Raw genomic sequence first — 18843 nt, forward strand, 5'->3', positions numbered from 1 at the left:
GTGAGTGTGACCGCACCCTCCATGTCCTAAAGCTATGTAGACATTTTTAAAGGGCAAAAAATGGAAACCAGTGGTCACGTTAACCCCCTTTGTTCTCATCCTTCTTACTCTCATTCACTGTTTGGTCTCCCTTTGATGAGAAGGACGAGCCGTGGGCAGGAGAACGGGGATCATTTCTCATGGCAGACAAAGTTGCTGGTCCAGATGAGGGGCTTCCATTGGATCTGCTGAGGCTGCTGCCTGGATTAATGGCCAGTTGTGTCCCTTGGACAACTACCACCTTTCTCATCTGTTCTTTACCTTTAGGTATTGGAGAGACACAAACGGAGACCAATGATGGGCTCCTGGGGGAGGAGAAACCTGATTTGCCTCCTGCCCTCTTGCTCAGCCTCCTTCTCACCCACACCCCCTGTGCCCTCCCTTCCTCCCTCCCTCCCACCCACCTCTGCCTGCCTTCTCTCTTCTCAGCCAGCCCCACACTCCTGCCCCTTCTCCCCCAGCGGCTGCCATCACTGCCTCCTTGCCCGCCTTCCTCACCCGCCATTCCCTGCCAAGAGGCTCTACCAGCTGCCTTCTTTTTACTCCTCATGGCAAAGTTTGTTGCCTAGCAACACCAAGATGGGTGCTGAGATCTCTCTTTCTCTGGCAGCTCTTGGCTTGTGATCTCTAACCTTGGAACCCACAGGAGCTTTGAGAGGTTGGCAGTGCCAGGAGAGATGTGGCTGCATTTGGGCATTCTGTCATGTTTGGGGAAGCTTCTTCTCTTATGGCTGCACATGCATATTTGGGTTAGACAAACTCATCTCTTACACTTTGTGGAAACAAAAAGCAGCACAAGGACTGTTGAAGACATGTCCTTTCTCTAGCTGCTCTACATGTACATCTTCTCTGGCAAACAGGCGTGTGTGCTGCCTTCTATATGCTATTATTTCTCTGCATTTTTGGTTGGGCAGACCCAGAACAAAACCTCAGAACAAAACCTCAGAAGCTGCCTTCTTCTGAGCAGAAGGGTCCCACGTAGGGTTGCCAATCCCCAGGTGGGGGCAGGGGATCCCCCGGTTTGGAGGCCCTCCCCCCGCTTCAGGGTCATTAGAAAGTGGGGGGAGGGGAGGGAAATGTCTGCTGGGAACTCTATTATTCCTTATGGAGATTTATTCCCATAGAAAATCATGGAGAATTGATCTGCGGGTACCTGGGGCTCTGGGGGGGGCTGCTTTTTGGGGTAGAGGCACCAAATTTTCAGCATAGCATCTAGTGCCTCTCTCCAAAATACCCCCCCAAGTTTCAAAAAGATTGGACCAGGGGGTCCAATTTTATGAGCCCCAAAAGAAGGTGCCCCTATCCTTCACTATGGAAGGAAGGAATTGAAAAGGTGTGCCATCCTTTTAAATGTGATGGCCAGAACTCCCTTTGGAGTTCAATGATGCTTGTCACAGCCTTGATCTTGGCTCCACCCCTAATGTCTCCTGGCTCCACCCCAAAGTCTCCTGGCTCCACCCCCAAAGTCCCCAGATATTTCTTGAAGTGGACTTGGCAACCCACGAGCTCCCATTTATCCTGCCCCATCTGAGCTCTGGTTCAGTCAAAGCCTTGTGTCTCCCGGTTCTTCTCTGCCTTTAGCAAAAACAAGTGACAGGAGCACAGACCGGCCCCCTCCGCTGAAGCCAGAGTTCAAGGGGAAACTGTCTCAAGGCAAAATGGAGCGCCAGCTGCAGTTCTCGGCAGCCTGCTCATCTGGCTGTTGTCAGAACTTGGTGGGAGCCAGAGATGAGTAGATCTCCAGCCCAACCCTGCTTTGGTTGTGACCTGCACAAATAATTGCCAGGAGATGTCACACTGCACTTTGCTCTTGTTTTTCCAAAGCTTACTCACTCTTATTTTTATTGCCATGTTCCCATTTTTTACAGAGCAGCCTCCCTTAATTGCTCTTACTGTAGATCATCCAAAGCATATTATTTAAAGATCAGCTCTTGCACTGATTTACTGAGCTGCTCTTTGATTTGACGTTTTTACGTTTGGCGGCTTATTTTTCTAATTATGGCCAAAGGAAGTTTCAGATAAGTATCATTTAATGTAGAGAGCTGGAGCCCCAAGGACAGCAAATTTCATGTTATTTTTCTCTTGCTGAAATGGAGCTATGAGGATTCTCCACCCCACAGCCCCCCCCCCCGAACTCATCATTTCCCCCCTCGTCAGAGCTGCCCCTTGGAAGGCTGGGAATGGGGCAGCCGGGGGGGGGGGGGTGGAATCTCACCATCTAGAACAGCAAAATCTGTTTATGCAGACTTTGTGGTCACAACTATGCCTGTAGTGAAGACCACAGCTACTGGGGTATTTAAGCCACGCTCAAGCGCTTAAGCCTCCCACTTAAGCCTCCTTGGGATTTTTACCAATCAAGTGTTTATTCACAAGGTTAAACACACATGACTTCTTTTCTTCTCACAGCACTCAACCCTTGCAGTCCACTGGGCAACTAGCCCCGGCCACAACTGGCCTGGACAGAGCAGCTGAACACACTGACAAGTCTGTAGCTGCCTTTGCTTATGGCCAGTCACATCGTGATAAAGCAGACGGTGGTGTCATGGGACACTTGTGGGGTAATAATGTTCAGCCATTTATCCAGTAACCAACTCCCAGCGCTACATGTGGAAAACTCTGCTTGGCCCAATAATGAATGTGGCTGTTGCAGAAGAAGGGAACATTTTTTTCCATTTTTCCCAAAGAAGGTGCGTGTTTGGCAGTCATGAAGACCTTTCTCCGCCACTATTTGCCCCTAGAGTTGTATTCCGGGATATACCAGTTCTGCCACCTGGCCTCCCCTCAAGGGTTGATGTTTAATAATGGGCCTTGTCTCCTTGCAGGTCTTACTAATTAGTTTTTTGGCCTTCAAGTTCAGAGTGGGAGTGGACAGTTAGCTCCCCATGAGAGCATGTCTTCAGTGATGGGAAGGGGGGAGACCAGGAGCAGGGACGTAATGTTTCAGAGCTTTCTCCTGAGAATGTGTCATGATTGGATGTCATCTGCACCTGACTTGGACAAAAACTATAATTGCTGTATGACTCCAGAGATTAGCTAGCTGAGATATCCATGTACTGCAGGCCTATTTCTACGCTTCACAATTGCTGAGACTGTAGGCCACACTCCTTGGAGGCCTTCATCTCAATGTAAGTTTGTGCCGTCTAGCAGAGCTCCTAAGTGGTATTAGGTTGATAAAGCTAACTTTATTGTTTTATATTGATTGCTGTTTGATCTATGTTAATCTGTTAGCTATATTTTAATAAAAATGTCTATCTTCATTTGGAGAGCCAGTTTGGTGTAGTGTGTGGACTCTTATCTGGGAGAACCGGGTTTAATTCCCCATTCCTCCACTTGCAGCTGCTGGAATGGCCTTGGGTTAGCCTTAGTGATTGCAGGAGTTGTCCTTGAACGGGCAGCTGCTGTGAGAGCCCTCTCAGCCCCACCCACCTCACAGGGTGTCTGTTGTGGGGGGAGAAGATATAGGAGATTGTAAGCCGCTCTGAGTGGAGGGCAGGATATAAATCCAATATATTATTATTATTATTATTATTATTATTATTATTATTATTATTATATAACACATTAGTCTGGTTATTCACATGCAACTGTCCTAGGAGGGAGGGAGGGAGGATTCTCCTTGACAAGCTCCATGTAGCTATCACAGCTAAACCCAGCAGTTCCTATCATGTCTAATATTGTTCCCTCTGGGGCAGATGTGAAAAAGACCTTTATGTGGCAGGAGGCAAAGATGCAACCATTCAGGAGTCAGGCAAATCAGGAGGCCATCCAATAAGCTGACTCTGTAGTAGTGTTTCCCAACCTGTGGGGGAGGACCCAAAAAGAACGTGAGCTGCAGGCCAGCCCTTCCTACTGCCCTGCCCTGCCCTGTTCTGCCCATTGCTCTCTTTTGTGTTTTGGAAAGCAAGAGCTGACCCTGGAAACAGCATTGTCCATGTCATACATTAGTTGGGTTTTTTTTCTTGTCTGCATATTCCTGTTGATCAAGTAAAACATGTCCTGATTGTTACTAGAGCAAGTTTCTTAAATCTCAGTGGGGATGAGGGGGAGTAATGGAAAAGGAGAGGATGGTCAACGGCTGGAACGTATCCTGTATATGCTGGAATGCCACTTGCTTCAGGTTCCTTTATGCAATGTTTGTTGGTTTCTCAAAAAAATCTGGTTAGCCACTGTAAGTAATAGAATGCTGAACTAGATGGGTGCCAAGGTCATAGTTTACATAGGGCACCAGAAAACCTTGTAAATTTGGACTTGTGGGTCAGCAAACCCCAGAAGCTGGAAACCACTGCTGTATAGCAACACATAGACTTCAGTTCTTGCTATGGCACTGCCCACTGGCCCTCTGAGGAATTAACGGCTACTGGCCCAAGCCCAGATTCTGCCTACAGCAGTGGCCTCCCTGCCACCAGACAAGAGCTGAGACAGATGGGCTTGTAGAGAACTGACCCCATGAGTGCCCTTCACCAAACCATAGTGGGGATTTCTCAGAGGGATCTTCTTATTCCCTGCAGCCCGCAAACTGAAGAAACTGGGCAATCTGAAGATGCAGGAGGAAGGAGAAGCAGCAGGCCCTTCGAGTCCCACAGAGGAGCAAGCCCCCAAGATGACCATGACCCGCATCGAGAGCCTGGAGTGCCAGCCTATCTTCCTCAACGTCCTGGAAGCCATTGAGCCCGGCGTGGTCTGCGCAGGCCATGACAACAACCAGCCTGACTCCTTTGCCGCCCTGCTGACCAGCTTGAATGAGCTTGGTGAGAGGCAGCTAGTACACGTGGTGAAGTGGGCAAAGGCCTTGCCAGGTAAGGAAAAGCTTTTACATTTTTATACCCATGCCAGTTGTCTCAGAGTCAGGCATCACAAACAACACCAAATCCCTCCCCCAGAGCTTCATCAGCTTCCATCCCAAAGATCCCTAATGCTAAAAAATTTGGCTTGAGAATTCAGGTTGGATTCCCTCAAGTGAAGGTGAGATGTCTGCTGTCTTTGTCACCAAAGCAGTCTGCACTTCTCTGCCCCAGGCAGTCCTGCGTCACTGGCTTGTGTTTCCTTCTGTCCGCATTTTTGATTGGCATCTCCCTCCTGGTCATTGGAGTTCAAGCCATTGACGTCTTTGTTGCAAAGTCTTTCCTACTCAGGCTTATAAATGGGGTGATTTGGTTGTGCTCAGAAAAGCCCATGACAAGTTGACTGCTATGTATTATGCAAAGAAGTAAACTACATGTATTTACACAGTTTATTCTTCTGTCATAATTTGCAGTTTGTTATTTGGAGCTGAAGGAATGACAAAAAGGTAGTGGAGTACAAGAATGAAATGTAAAAAAATACAGTAATATATTTAAAAAAGACAAAATGTTTCTGGAGCCGAGTAGAAAATCTGGATGAAAGAATTGGGAGTTCATGGGAATGAACTAATCCATGAATCATGATTTGTGGTTCATTTCTAACTGGTTTGTTTGCTCGCGCCATGCCCGAACTGGAAAATGAGCCCCCTTTTTTTCTTGGTGCTTCATTTGGTCTGTTTTTGTGATTCATTTTCCCAGACAGCCTGGCACCAGTTCAATCAATTCCTAGGCAACACTGGGGGTGGACTTCTGCGAACCCTAGAAACACCCATAGCAGTTGTCCATAGCTTGATTGGCAGCATTGGGAGCCAATCATAGAGCTCCCGTTTTGTTCTATGGGAGTAGACACCCTGATTCCACTGCTTTCACTTGGCATTGCAGCACAAAGAGAGAAAAGTTAGTTTTCATTGTGGGAGCTGAAGCTGAGCTCTCCTGGGGGCACCTGTTCTGGGGGGCTATAATAACTCAGGCATTCCAGACCCAGTCTTCACCAGAATTGGAGGACAGGTGGAGGAGAGCCTGCTGAAGACTCCCAGTGAGTTTTACACCTCCCAAACCAAATGAAATAATGAACCATGAACCGGTTCAGGCAACCGGGGAAATCACTAAATGAAACTCCCGTTCAGGTGATCACAAGAACCAACGCGAAGCACCATTTTTGTATTCTGGCCCAAGGCCTATTTAGTATTTTAAAATGTGTGGGGACTGCACATGACCACAAATGTATTACAGAAATACATAGCAGTATGGAGATCTTGAGTGTTATAGTTTCTGAAGAAGGCAAAAAAAAACAGGATCCCTTGGAAAAGTGGCCTGGAGAAAAATTGCTGACAGACCCTAAAGTGGCAATCAGCATTTCCCTGGACATGTAAGAAAGGGCCACAAAGAACTAAGTACTGGTGCAACCCTTCCTGCCCTCCCTCTCATGATCCACCTAATTCACAATATCAACATTACTGTCAGATGGCCATCTAGCCTTTGTTTAAAAACTTCCAAGGAAGGAGAGCCCACCACCTCCTGAAGAGGCCTGTTCCGCTGAGGAACCGCTTTAACTGTCAGGAAGTTCTTTGTAAGGTTTAACCAAAAACCTTTTTTGATTTAATTTCAACTCATTGGTTCTGGTCCTACCTTCTGGGGCCACAGAAAACAATTCCACACCCTCCTCTATATGACAGCCCTTCAAGTCCTTGAAGATGGTGATCCTGTCAACTCTCAGCTGCCTCCTCTCCAGGCTAAACATCCCCAGCTCCTTCAACCTTTCCTCATAGGACTTGGTCTCCAGGCCCCTCACCATCTTTGTTTATTTATTTAATTTATATCCCACCCTATCCACAAAGGCAGGCTCAGGGCGGCTCACAAACCAAGGGGCGACACAAACACATTAGTGTGACCAATACAATAAGTAACAGTAAAAACATAAAAACAATTAAAAACATTTGTATGTGCTACAATCATAATTTCAGACAGCGATTTAGATTCTGGTGGTCAGCTCTACTCAGAGGTCTCAGGATCACCAGAGCGCAGTGAAGAAGGCCATTGGTGGTGTTCTTATGGGCCAGTCCCATTGCTGCAGATGTTACCATTCACGTAAATGCCTGGCGGAAGAGTGCCGTTTTGCAGGCCCTGCGGAACTGTAAGAGCTCTCGCAGGGCCGTAACCTCCTCTGGCAACTCATTCCACCACGGAAAAGGCCCTGGCTCTCGTTGTTTTGAGCTTTGCTTCTCTGATGCTGGGAACTGTCAACGGGTTTTGAGACCCAGACCAAAGTGCTCGCTGGGGCCTGTGCAGGGAAAGGCGGTCCCTAAGGCATGCAGGACCCTGGCCATAGAGGCCTTTAATGGTAATGACCATCACCTTGAAGCGCGAGTGCGCAGACGCAATCATGGTCATAAGATATATTTTCTTAGCAGTTCTCATGTACGACCTATAAGCTGTTCTTGTCACTTAGTTGTGGGCTCAATGCCACTGCCTCTCTATCCATCTGAGCCTCCGCTTCATCTGCTGTAGCCCCGGTGTATACAAGGGCACCAGCTTTGTACAGGGGCACAGAGGGCGCCTGGGAGTGATTTCATCGATGGCCATGGCGAGCCAGCAATGCCAGGTCTCCACGAGCTCATCTAGAGAATCGCCAGGGAGCCAAGGATCCCAAAGAGCCATCTGGAACCGCATAGGGTCCATTTGGCTCCACGGGCAGGCTAAAATACACCCACCGCCCAAACAGGGTTGGAGCGGGATATTCAAGCGGGCCTTCAGAGCATCAGTAGTAATACGGTCCAATGTCATTCCCGCTGCAAAGATCAAATCCAGAATGTGTCCAGCCTGATGGGTGGGAGTGGTTACATATTGAGAGAGTGCCCGTGCTGCCATCGATGACACCAGGTCCGAAACCAATGTGGAGCCCACGTCATCGGCGGACATTGAAGTCTCCCAGGACCAGACGTCTAGGGCAGTGGTCCCCAACCCCCAGGCCAGGGACCAGTAGTGGGCCGCCACCTGTTTTCCAAGGCCCACATGACCTCGCCATCCCTCCACGCGGACCTCCTCCCCCCTGTTTCCTCCTCCCTCCTTCGCCCCCACACAATCTCCCTGCCTCCTCCCCCCCACCAATCAGCTGATCTGCTGGGAAAGCTGCCTTTGCTTCCTCCTCAAGTGGGAAGGAGGCAAGGGCAGCGTCGCTCGCTGCCGGTCGCCAGCCGCCCTCCCTTTCCCTTCCCGTCCCTTTGCCTCCCACCCCAGTGCGCCTGGGCTCTGTAGCCGCGGCGTGCCTGCCTCCTCCTATGTCACCTCTTTCGCTTCCCTTCCTGTTGCCTCCCCCACCGCCCTGCCGGCCACAGCATGTCTGCTTCTTCCTCCAAGCCCACCACCGCCACCCGCCCCCTCCTTCCCTTTCCTTCCTGTCCCGTTGCCTCCCCCCCCCCCCCGCCATGGCAAAGGTGGCGCGCTGTGATTGCAGGCAGGGGGGAAGGCAACGGAACGGGACAGAAAGGGAAGGGAAGAGAAGGAGGGCGTGAGTGCCACGGGCCCAGGGGGGTTTGAAGCGCTTTGGGGGGTGCCTGCCTGGGGCACAACGTGCCTTTGGCTGCCACTGGCTGTGGTGTTTTTTTCCCCTGCAGCTGTTTTGGCGGGGGGGGGGCTGGGAGGACTTCACCACCCCTTCCCGAGCCTTAAAATGGAGAAAACAGGGGGGGGGCGTGGTGAGGAGGCTGCATGGGGGGGCGAGGGAAGAAAATGGGGGGGGGAGGAGGATAGATCCAGGTGGGCAGTCGTGTTGGCCACCATATCACATTGCTGACATGCTCAGTGCATGATCCACTAAGACCCTTAGATCCTTTTTGCATATTCTACTGCCAAGACAAGTCTTCCCGTCCTATTATCATGCATTTGATTTTTCCTACCTAAATACAAAACTTTACATTTATCCTACTTCTTTTTATTTTTTTGAGCCCAGTTTTCCAGCTTGTCAAGATCATCCTGTATCCTGTTTCTGTCTTCTACTGTATTTGCAACCCCTCCCAATTTGGTATCATCTGCAAATTTAATAAGCATTCCCACTATTCCTTCATCCAAATCATTTATAAAGATAGTAAACAAAAGAAGCCCCAGAACACTCCACTTGTCACTTCTCTCCACAAAGATGAGGAACCATTCACCATGGTGTGATCTGCCAACCAGTTACAGATGCACCTCACAGTAATAGGATCCAAACCCAATTTTACCAACTTGTCAACAAGAAAATTTTGTGGAACCTTATCAAAAGCCTTACTGAAATCAAGCTAAACTATGTCTACATCATTCCCCTGATCCAGCAAGGTAGCAACTTTCTCAAAAAAAGAGATCAGGTTAGTCTGATATGACTTGTTCTTCATGTACCTCAACTGTTCTCCTATAATTCTCAGAAATAATGGAAAGAGGCTCAGAAATTATGTCTGCAAGTTCTTTTAGTACTCTTGGATGCAGTTCATCTGGCTCAAACGACTTTCATTTAAAGAAACGAGATGTTTATGTACTACCTCTATGCTGATCCTAGGCTGCAACTCCCTTCCTTCATCTGTGTTCTGTTTTCGCCATGTTGAGCACTTTTTCTCTCACAAGAGAAGACTGAGGAAAAGTAGGAATTGAGCAGTTCTGCCCTCTCTTCATCACCTGTTACAATTTCACTTTCCTGTCCCCGTTAGAGTCCTACCATGTCCTTGCTCTTTTTCTTATTTTAATCATAAAAAAGAAATCCTTTTTGGATGTTTGTAGCACCTCTCGATAGCCTAAGCAATAGCCTACTGAGCTTTTGCTTTTCTCTCTTCAAGCACTGGTTATTTGCTTACATTCATCCTTGGTTATAAGACCCTCCTTCCATTTCCTAAATGAGTCTTTTTTATTTCTCAAGTCTTTAGAAAGCTGTTTGTGGAGCCAACTTGGCTTCTTTAGGCTCCTCCCATTTTTCCTTCTCATAGGAATCATTTGTGGTTGTGCCTTCAATATTTTGCTTTTAAGAAACTCCCACCCCTCTTCAACTCCTTTCTCCTTGAATAAATCTGGCCTTGGAATTCTACCCAGCGTAACTGTAAGTTTATTGAAGTCCAACCTTTACGTCTGACTACATACAGCTTTTCCTTTACCCAAGACTTTACTTTCACCTCATCAACCAGTTCTTCCCTGTTGATGAGGATCAAGTCCAAGGCAGCAAATCCTTTTGTTTCCCTCTCCACTGTCTGGAAAATGAAGTTGCCAGCAAGACAAATTTGATCATTCATTTTTAGCAGAGGTGAACTTTCATCACATATCCAGGTAATTGAAATCTCCCATGATCACTATGTCCCACCTCTTTGAGAACTGTGTGATCTCTTCTAGGAGCATCTCCTCCAAGTCCTCTGCCTGGCTTGGTGGTCTATAGCAGACCCCCACCATGATATCACTATTAATCTTGCATCTCTCTTCTCTGCAAGTTGGAACTCAGCCTTACCAGCCTGAAATCCACATTCAGTAACACGTAAATATGGAATCCAATGGATAATTTGCATCCATGCTTATCAGCTGTTTAATTGGATGTATTTGAGTACTGGGGATTTGTGGGTGCACATTTGTGTTAGTGTTTTTTAATCCCATATATTACTTTCTACCTACCCCTCCCTCCTTTACTTGACCCCTGCCGGTGTACTAAATTCAAAACATCATTTTAAAAGGTACCCCTAATTAATAAGAACCAAAGTTCATATCTTCCCCCCACTTATACTTAATAATTGTCAAAGATTGTCCAATGTCCTTTTATTTTCCATTCTTTTTCTACGTATCTTCTGAACTTCTTCCACTCCATTTTAAATACTTCTAAATCATAGGGCGTTTTCGCACTGACCTTAATCGGCAGCGACGTCCCTCTTCACCACGCAGGATCTGTGCGGATTTCGCACCAATTGCTGCGGAGCACTCGGAAGAGCCGCAAAGTCCCGCGGCTTTTGCAGCGCAAATGGAAACTGGTTTTTGGCGGTTTCCATTTGCACCGCAAAAGCTGCGGGACTTTGCGGCTCCTCCGGGTGCTCCGCAGCAATTGGTGCGAAATCCGTGCAGATCCTGCGCGGTGAAGAGGGATGTCGCTGCCAATTAAGGGCAGTGCGAAAACGCCCATAGTCTCTTAAAGTTCTTGTTAACTTATCCATTTCACTCCATGCCATAACTTTAACAATCCAATCCCATTTCTCTGCTATTTTTTCTTGCTTCCACAACTGCGCATACAATGTCCTAGCAGCTGAGAGCAAGTACCAGATTAAAGTTCTGTCTTCTTTTGGAAATTTTCCCATTTGTAATCCTAACAGAAAAGTCTCTACATTTGTGTTAGTGTTAAAGCAGAAATGTGAGCTTGCATTAAACTGTGGTAGATCGTTCTTGTATACATTGCCTTCATTGGATGAACCACAAAGGACTTTTATAAGTGTACTAGTAGTAAGGACCATTGTGAAGAAAAGCAGGCTCTAGAAGGAGTCTCTGGGCAAGTGCCCCCCCTTGCTGTCTTCCCACCCACCCAAGTGAAGGCATTCACCCCCCAACACCAACACCACCTCAAGGGGAGCTGATCTTTGCCATCTGGAGAGCAGTTGTAATTCTGAGTGATCTCCAGCCCTCACATTAGAACAGACACATGGAGGCTAAACACTGTGGTAAAGGCAGAACAACCGTTGGGAGCAAATGCACCTTTTGAGAGTTGACTCAAAACCATATAATAGCTTCTTATGAGAAGTCAACCTCAATTTGGAATATTATAAACCTTCCTTCCCCCCTTTTACGGATGTTTATATTTTTATATGTTTTGAAGTGTGTGCTCTTTTACTTTGACTTTAGGCTAGGGGTCCCTAACCCCCGGGCCGTGGATGGGTACTGGTCCATGGCCTGTTAGCAACCGGGCTGCAGAGTGAGGCAGAGTCCTTCACCTACTCCTTATTTAAAGACCCCCATGTGGGGGCAGGGATGGGGTGTGGGCTTGGGGGCAGCCTGAGGCAGCAAAAACCCCAGCCCCCCACCCACCCACACTGGTCCGTGGAAAAATTGTCTTCCACAGAACTGGTCCCTGGGGCCAGAAAGGTTGGGGAACACCCTCTAGGCCACTGAAGAAGGCAAATCGAGCAGAAATGCATTTGGCCTGTTGGTTTTGTGTACAAAATCCTTTTGGTCTGTACCTAAGTTTCAACTATTGTTGAACGATTGCATTTTATTTTTTATGCATTTTCTATACTTTCAATTGTAATAGAGTGTAATAAATACCTGTAATACTTTTAAATTGCTGAACTCAACCTTTGAGTACCCAACCCAGCTGATATATCCTGCCATTACCAAAAGTTCTCAGGAATCACAGACTCAGATGTGTGGATTTGCAGGTCTGAGCTGATGGCATGTGAAGTTCTGGAGAGCATGGAATTCTGAACAGCAGCTTCCCTTATTTAAGTTTTTATCTGAAATCTCAATTTTCTTGTCTTCAAAAGGTGGGGGGGTCATGACCGCTCATTGCCACAGATCCTGACACAGGACGGGCTGGCACTTCGAGAAGCTGATGGCTTCTAAGACTGTTACAAACTAATACACTATTTAGCTTAAAAGCAGGTAAACAGTCATGTAAGAAGAGCCAGCAAAATGAGAGATCAGGTAGAACAGGAGTGGGCCGTTTTTTCCAGCCTGAGGGCCACATCTGCTTCCATTCCTGGCAGGTGAAACAGAAAGAGCTGGCAAACGAGCTGGAGTTCTTGAAAGTGATGGGAGCCCGGATGTGGCTCTCTCTCCCTCTGGTATGTTCTTAAAGGTTCTCCTGCCATTCCACAGTTTTTCTTCAGCTGCAGACTGATGCTTTCAACAATTTGTAACATAGTCTGGGAGCCAATGAAAAGCTTCCACGGGGCTCAGGCCTTCCCACCTCTGTCCCGGGACACAGAGGGAAAGATACAGAGAAATCGCCGCCCTTGCTTGGGATGACGAGCCTGGGCTCTTGAGAGTGTGGCCACCGGACGTGGGGCTTGCTTGTGACTTCTTTCAGGCTCAGTGGCACTGAATGACAGCAATGTCTCCCTTCTGCCCCTGCAAAGCACTCCTTCTTCCCACTTTGCAGTTGTTTAAATAGGGCCTACTAGAACTTTGTCTGTTTTGCAACTGATTCGTTGGCTCTTCATATTTGATAAGATTCACACGTATGCTCAATCCTAGGTTGGGTTGCCATCTCCAGGTTGGGAAATGCCTGAGGATTTGGGGGTGGAGCCTGGGGAGGGCAGGGTTTGGGGGGGAGGTCTTCAGTGGGGTCTAAGGCCAAAGAGTCCACCTGCCAAAGCAGCCATTTTCTCAGGGAAACTGTGGTCTGCCTCCTTGAGACCAGTTTCAATGGCAAAAGATTGGTTGGCAATCCTAAGTCTAGGGAACAGGAAGCTCAAAATAATGAAGTATGTAAATAGTGTTGTTGTTTTGCTGGATGTGTAATGTAAATTGAAAGTTAGCACGTACAATAATAGTGACAAAAATAACACCATTATGTGTTCAGTGTGCCACTGAGCTGCTTTCTCCCATGGGCGGAAGCAGAGAGTGCTGCAGCCTCTTCTCTGGCTTCCCCTCTCAGCTTCTCAGTTTTAAATGGCACACATGATATTTGCTTCAGAAAGAGACACCAAGGTGAGTTCTCTGTATTGGGTTCAACGTAAAAACAGATCCATTGCCTTGGAAGCACAGGAGCTTCACACATCACTGTAACTGGTCCAGCCACAACAGTTCTCTGCGTGCTTCAGCAGATGCTATGTAACCAGACTCTGTAGAAGACAAACATACTGTAGTTTGCTTTCTCCTGGCCCGGGAGATTGGTTTACGTCCATACAGCTTCCGGATTTATGGTCTAAACTATCTCCTGCATCTGTGTAACCAACTAACTTTGGTTTATTGGTGGATGACGACTTTCGTTTCAAATCTAAAATTCCCTTTAGATATCTAGCCACACTTTTTACTGCAACCCAGTCTTTCTTGCTAGGTGCACGTGTCTTTCTACTAAGGATACCAACACCTGTTACAATATCAGGTCTGCTAGTGGTGCTTAGGTATAGAAGTTTTCCTGTGGTGTTTCTGTACTGATTGTCTTTAGGTAAAGGCTCACTTATTTGGGTATTCTTAAGAAAGTCAGTTTCCATAGGTGTTGCCATTGTGTTGGCATTTTATAGACTGAATGTCTGTAAGAGTTCAGTTATTTTCTGCCTCCAGTTTAGGTGAAACCTCCCTTTCAGTTTTTATGCCTGGGTACTAAGAAGCAACTCCTAACTCCTTAACTTCTACTTTTCTGTTCAGCCACTCTGCTACACCATTGCAGTCTGCCAAGCATGGAAGTTTCAGATAACCAAGTAATTGTGTAATACAACGTCTCAGTTTATTTGACAATCCATTGTTGCTTCAAGGTGGCACACCTTGAAAGTGATACAAAATACTATAAGGCATGAAGCTTTAAGGGCTACATCAAAGCACATAGGAGTGATAGTTCAAAGACATAACAAGGATGTGTGAATTACTACAAATATGCAACTTGCTATCTATGCGGTTAAAACTTCCCTCGGTCTCAGGCATTCTTCTTACAGTTGATGGTTCCAGCGTGGAAACCTTTCAGGGAGGCGCCGCCTATCAAAACCTGGCGTTCCTACATTTGTTACTCCAAAGGTGGGAAAGGAAAAAAGGGAGGCGAGAAGAAAGGGGAGCTACTTAGCTTTGATATGCAATTACATGGGAACTTATTCTACAAGAAAGAGCAAGACTTAAAATATAATACTGAGCATAAACCACATGCTTGACACAGTGCATTTGTATGTCGTAACTCAGAACCAAGTCATCAACATATTTGAGAATAAAACATCTTTGTGTTTAGTTTACAGACATGAATCCACTTCTCCTTGCATGAAGCCTTGGTGACCTAGCGTGAGCCACAGTTCTCACAGAGCTGTTCACTCAAGAGCAATTCTCTGAGAGCTCTCTCAGCCCCACCTGCCTCACAGGGTGCCTGTTGTGGGGAGAGGAAGGGAAGGAGATTGTAAGCCACTCTGAGACTCCAAGTGAAGGGTGGGGTATAAATCCAATCTCATTTTCTTCTTCTCTCCTGTTTTGGGTGCAGCACTCTATTCCCCTTACTTCCAGAATCATATCTCACAAAAACACTTTATCTGGTTCTGGAATCCAATTTGGGTTCAAAGGCAAATACCTTGATGCCAAATCCCCTAATGTGTCCCATGTTTGACACCTTGCCATGCCATATGTGGCAAGGTGAATGGGTGCTCCCTTTGGTGGGCAGTCTGTTCTGGAGAGAGTTTGCAGTCAGGATTGCTTCACTGCACCATGGATTGGGTAGGCCTGCATCCATGAACATGCATTTGCTCATCTCCAGGGGGAAGATCTCAGTTTCCTTTCAACAGCATCATTCTGCTCAGGTTTGAAGCAGAATGTGGAGGATGCCTTCCTCTGCCAAGAAGGTTTGTCTGTGATGTGATATAAATTCATCACCATTATCCATCTGCAGCCTTTGAGGCTTTCTTCCAAACTTGTTAAAATACACAGTAACATATCTCTTGAGGAATTTGTGAACTTCACTTTTTTGCTTCTGCAGATATATAGCTGGGTACCTGGAGAAACCATCAAGAAAGTTTAAAATATTTATTTATTTTATTACACTTATATCCCGCCCTCCCCTGATGGGCTCAGGGTGGCTATCAGCAATTAAAATAGTAATAATTAATAATAATAATTTTTAATTTATATCCCGCCCTCCCCGCCGAAGCAGGCTCAGGGAGGCTTACATAGCATAAAATACAACGCTACAATAATGCAACAATAAAATACCCCAATTTCATAACAGTTAGTTAAATATACAATTACATTTAAAACAGCAATTAAACTAACAGTTTAAAACCACACTTGGATTTGGTGATACAATCTTGATATAAAACATAGAGCGTTTTCGCACAGAGCTTACCCCGGAGCGACGTCCCTCTTCACCGCGCAGCATCTGCGCGGATTTCGCACCAACTGCTCTGCGAAGAGCCGCGGCTTTTGCGTCGCTAACGTAAACTGGTTTTTAGCGGTTTACATTTGCGACCCAAAAGGCTCAGCACTTCGCGGCTCTTCCTGGTTCTGCGGAGCAGTTGGTGCGAAATCCGCGCAGACGCTGCGCGGTGAAGAGGGACATCGCTCTGTGCGAAAACGCCCATAGTTTTCATGGTGATGGTACAATAATTCCACATTAAAAAGCCAGCTGGAAGAGGATGGTCTTGAAGGCCAGCGGAACTGGTTGAGGCTCCACAAGGCCCGTACCTCTTCTGGTAGCTGGTTCCACCAGTGGGGAGCTGTAATCGAGAAGGCCCTCTCCCTCGTAGCTTTCAATTTGGCCTCCTTCGGCCCAGGGATGGTCAGCAGATTTTGCGAGCTAGATCTCAGTACTCTCTGGGGAACATATGGGGAGAGACAGTCCCTAAGGTAGGCAGCCATATAGGGCTTTAAAGGTGATAACCAGCACCTTGTAACGAACCCGGTACACAATTGGCAGCCAGTGCAGTTCCCGTAGCCTAGGCTGTATATGTTCCCACTTAGGGAGTCCCATTAACAGTCTGGCTGCTGCGTTCTGCACTAACTGCAGTTTCCGGGTTCGGCACAGGGGCAGCCCCATGTAGAGGGCATTACAGTAGTCTAACCTCGAGGTGACCGTTGCATGGATCACTGTTGCCAGGTCATCACACTCCAGGAAGGGAGCCAACTGCCTCACCCGCCTAAGATGAAAAAAGGCAGATTTAGCAGTGGGTGCTATCTGGGCAGACTCCAGTAGCACCCCCAGGCTCCTGATCCTGTGCACTGTTTTCAGTGGCACACCATCAAAAGCTGGTAGGGGGATTTCCATTCCTAGGCCGCCACGGCTCAGGCAAAGGACCCCTGTCTTCGCTGGATTCAACTTCAACCTACTCAACCTAAGCCAACCTGCCACGGCTTGCAGCACCAGGTCCAGATTTTCTGGGACATCGTCAGTCCAGCCATCCATCAGTAGATAGAGCTGGGTGTCATCAGCGTACTGGTGGCAACCCAGCCCATACCTCTGGGCAATCTGGGCAAGGGGGCGCATGTAGATGTTAAACAGTATCAGGGAGAGATAACATAATAAAATCACAATAAAATCCTTAAAACATCTCAAATGTATACAGTGCTGATTCCTAGATGGCATGATTATTAGCTCTTGATTAACGCTCTTTACTATGATGTTATTAGATATCTATTTCCATCTTTTGATGTTAAATGTACTGGACCAAAGACATCACTATGGATTAATTCTAATGGCTTGCTAGTATGTTTCTGGGTTCTGGGTGGAAATGAGGGTCTAACTCCTTTCACTTTTATACAACATGCACATTTAGAATAATAGAATTGGATGGGACCTTCAGAATCATGTATTCCAACCCCCTGCACAATGCAGGAACTTCACAAATACCTCCCCCCACACACACACACACATACATCCCCAGTGACCTCTGCTCCATGCCCAGAAGATGGCAAAAAAAAACCCTCCAGGATCCCTGGCAAAACTGGCCTGGAGACAAATGGCTACCTGACCCCAAAGTAGCATTTCCTTTGGTGTGTAAAAAATGGCATTGCTGATGTCATTAACATCATACGGCATTACTCTTTGGTGAGGTTCTAGTTCAGAAGGCCTCAGATTCTCGTTGTGTATCTGTGCTGCAGTTCCAGGCTTTCTTTGTCTTTCCTTCAATGTGCCCGGTGTACCTGTTCACCTACAAGACTTTGTTCATGCACATTTCCTTTTTGGTCACCTTGTGCTTATACAATGTTGTCTTAGCTAATAGCACATTTCTTATTTTCAAAACATATCAAAGCCTTTGTTGTCTAATGCAGACATGCTCCATGAAATATAGCTTGATTCAGGTATTTTTTCAGGAAATTTTTCTGAGGGGCACTACAGCAGGAAGTGCCAGTACCTGTGTCTTGAATCTGCGTGGATTCACCATTAGCCATTTTTATTTCTCCTTTCTCACTTTCATTAAGTTTGTCAAAGAAATCCTTGCAGTGTGCATGAGGGATGGGCATGAACCAGGAACATGGAGGTTTATCCCAGTGTGAGGCTCGTGATGTGGTGGGATGGCCCCCTTGTGGGCTGGAGACACCAAACTTCACAGCAAGTCTCCAGATGACTCTGCTCTGCCTGCCAGAACCAGGACAAGGGACAAGGACAGCTGCTGATGTTAAGCCTGGCGGGGGGGGGGGGTGTTCCCCAGAAGGCAGAATTTGAGGATCCCAAGGTCCAAAGTGCAAAGGGGGAGCTGCAGGAGGCCCGGGAGAGGGGGGGTGAAAAGCTGGAAAACCAAACCAAAGGAGATATATTTTAGAGAGATCTGTCTCTATCGCCTGACTGTATTTGAAAGGATAACATTTGAAATCTCAGCTGGAGCTATTGTGAAAGGTGGATTAGCAGGAGCTTGAGGCTACTTTAAAATCTGAACTAGGAGACTGAGTTTGCTGTCAGAGAAAAATGGCATTGCCTAGTGAAATGTCTTATAAAAAAGATATCTTTTCAAATATATCTCTGAAACAGGATCTTGGCTCATTTATGCAGCTTATTAAAGAGCAAATGAGTTGTTTTATGCTGAAAGCTAGTGAAATTGCAAATCTACAGGAGTTGAGGGCTGAAGAGATTCTGCTGACGTCTGTGGAATTGGAATGGGAAAGTGATACGCTCCAAAACAAAGGAAAACCAAAATGGTCTCCTATGTTGCAGTATTAAAACAAGACCAGAAATTAAGATCCAGTGAAGTCATGCTGAGAGGGAAAAATGGTGTTGAATTCTTCCTCCCACTGTTGAGGGGGCAGGCCACATTGAGAAGAGAAAAGGTACACTCCGATCAGCAAATTAAGATGTGGAAAGCTTTCCAGAAGAAGGATCTTGATTTTTTTTTTCATTTTTGTGGATGGTTTGATATGG

General features: G+C 46.8%; 1 protein-coding gene across 1 annotated transcript in view; it reads left to right on the forward strand.

The window, feature by feature from the left end:
- The window catches only part of AR (androgen receptor), a 302814-nt gene that overhangs the window by 250563 nt on the left and 33408 nt on the right, over positions 1-18843 (forward strand). Inside the window, exon 4 of the mRNA XM_060249714.1 lies at positions 4548-4835. Within this exon, the coding sequence (XP_060105697.1) occupies positions 4548-4835 (288 nt within the window). The remainder of the gene's footprint in view (positions 1-4547; positions 4836-18843) is intronic.

This window comes from Heteronotia binoei, chromosome 11, assembly GCF_032191835.1.
Source record: "Heteronotia binoei isolate CCM8104 ecotype False Entrance Well chromosome 11, APGP_CSIRO_Hbin_v1, whole genome shotgun sequence".
Taxonomy (NCBI): Eukaryota; Metazoa; Chordata; class Lepidosauria; order Squamata; family Gekkonidae; genus Heteronotia; species Heteronotia binoei.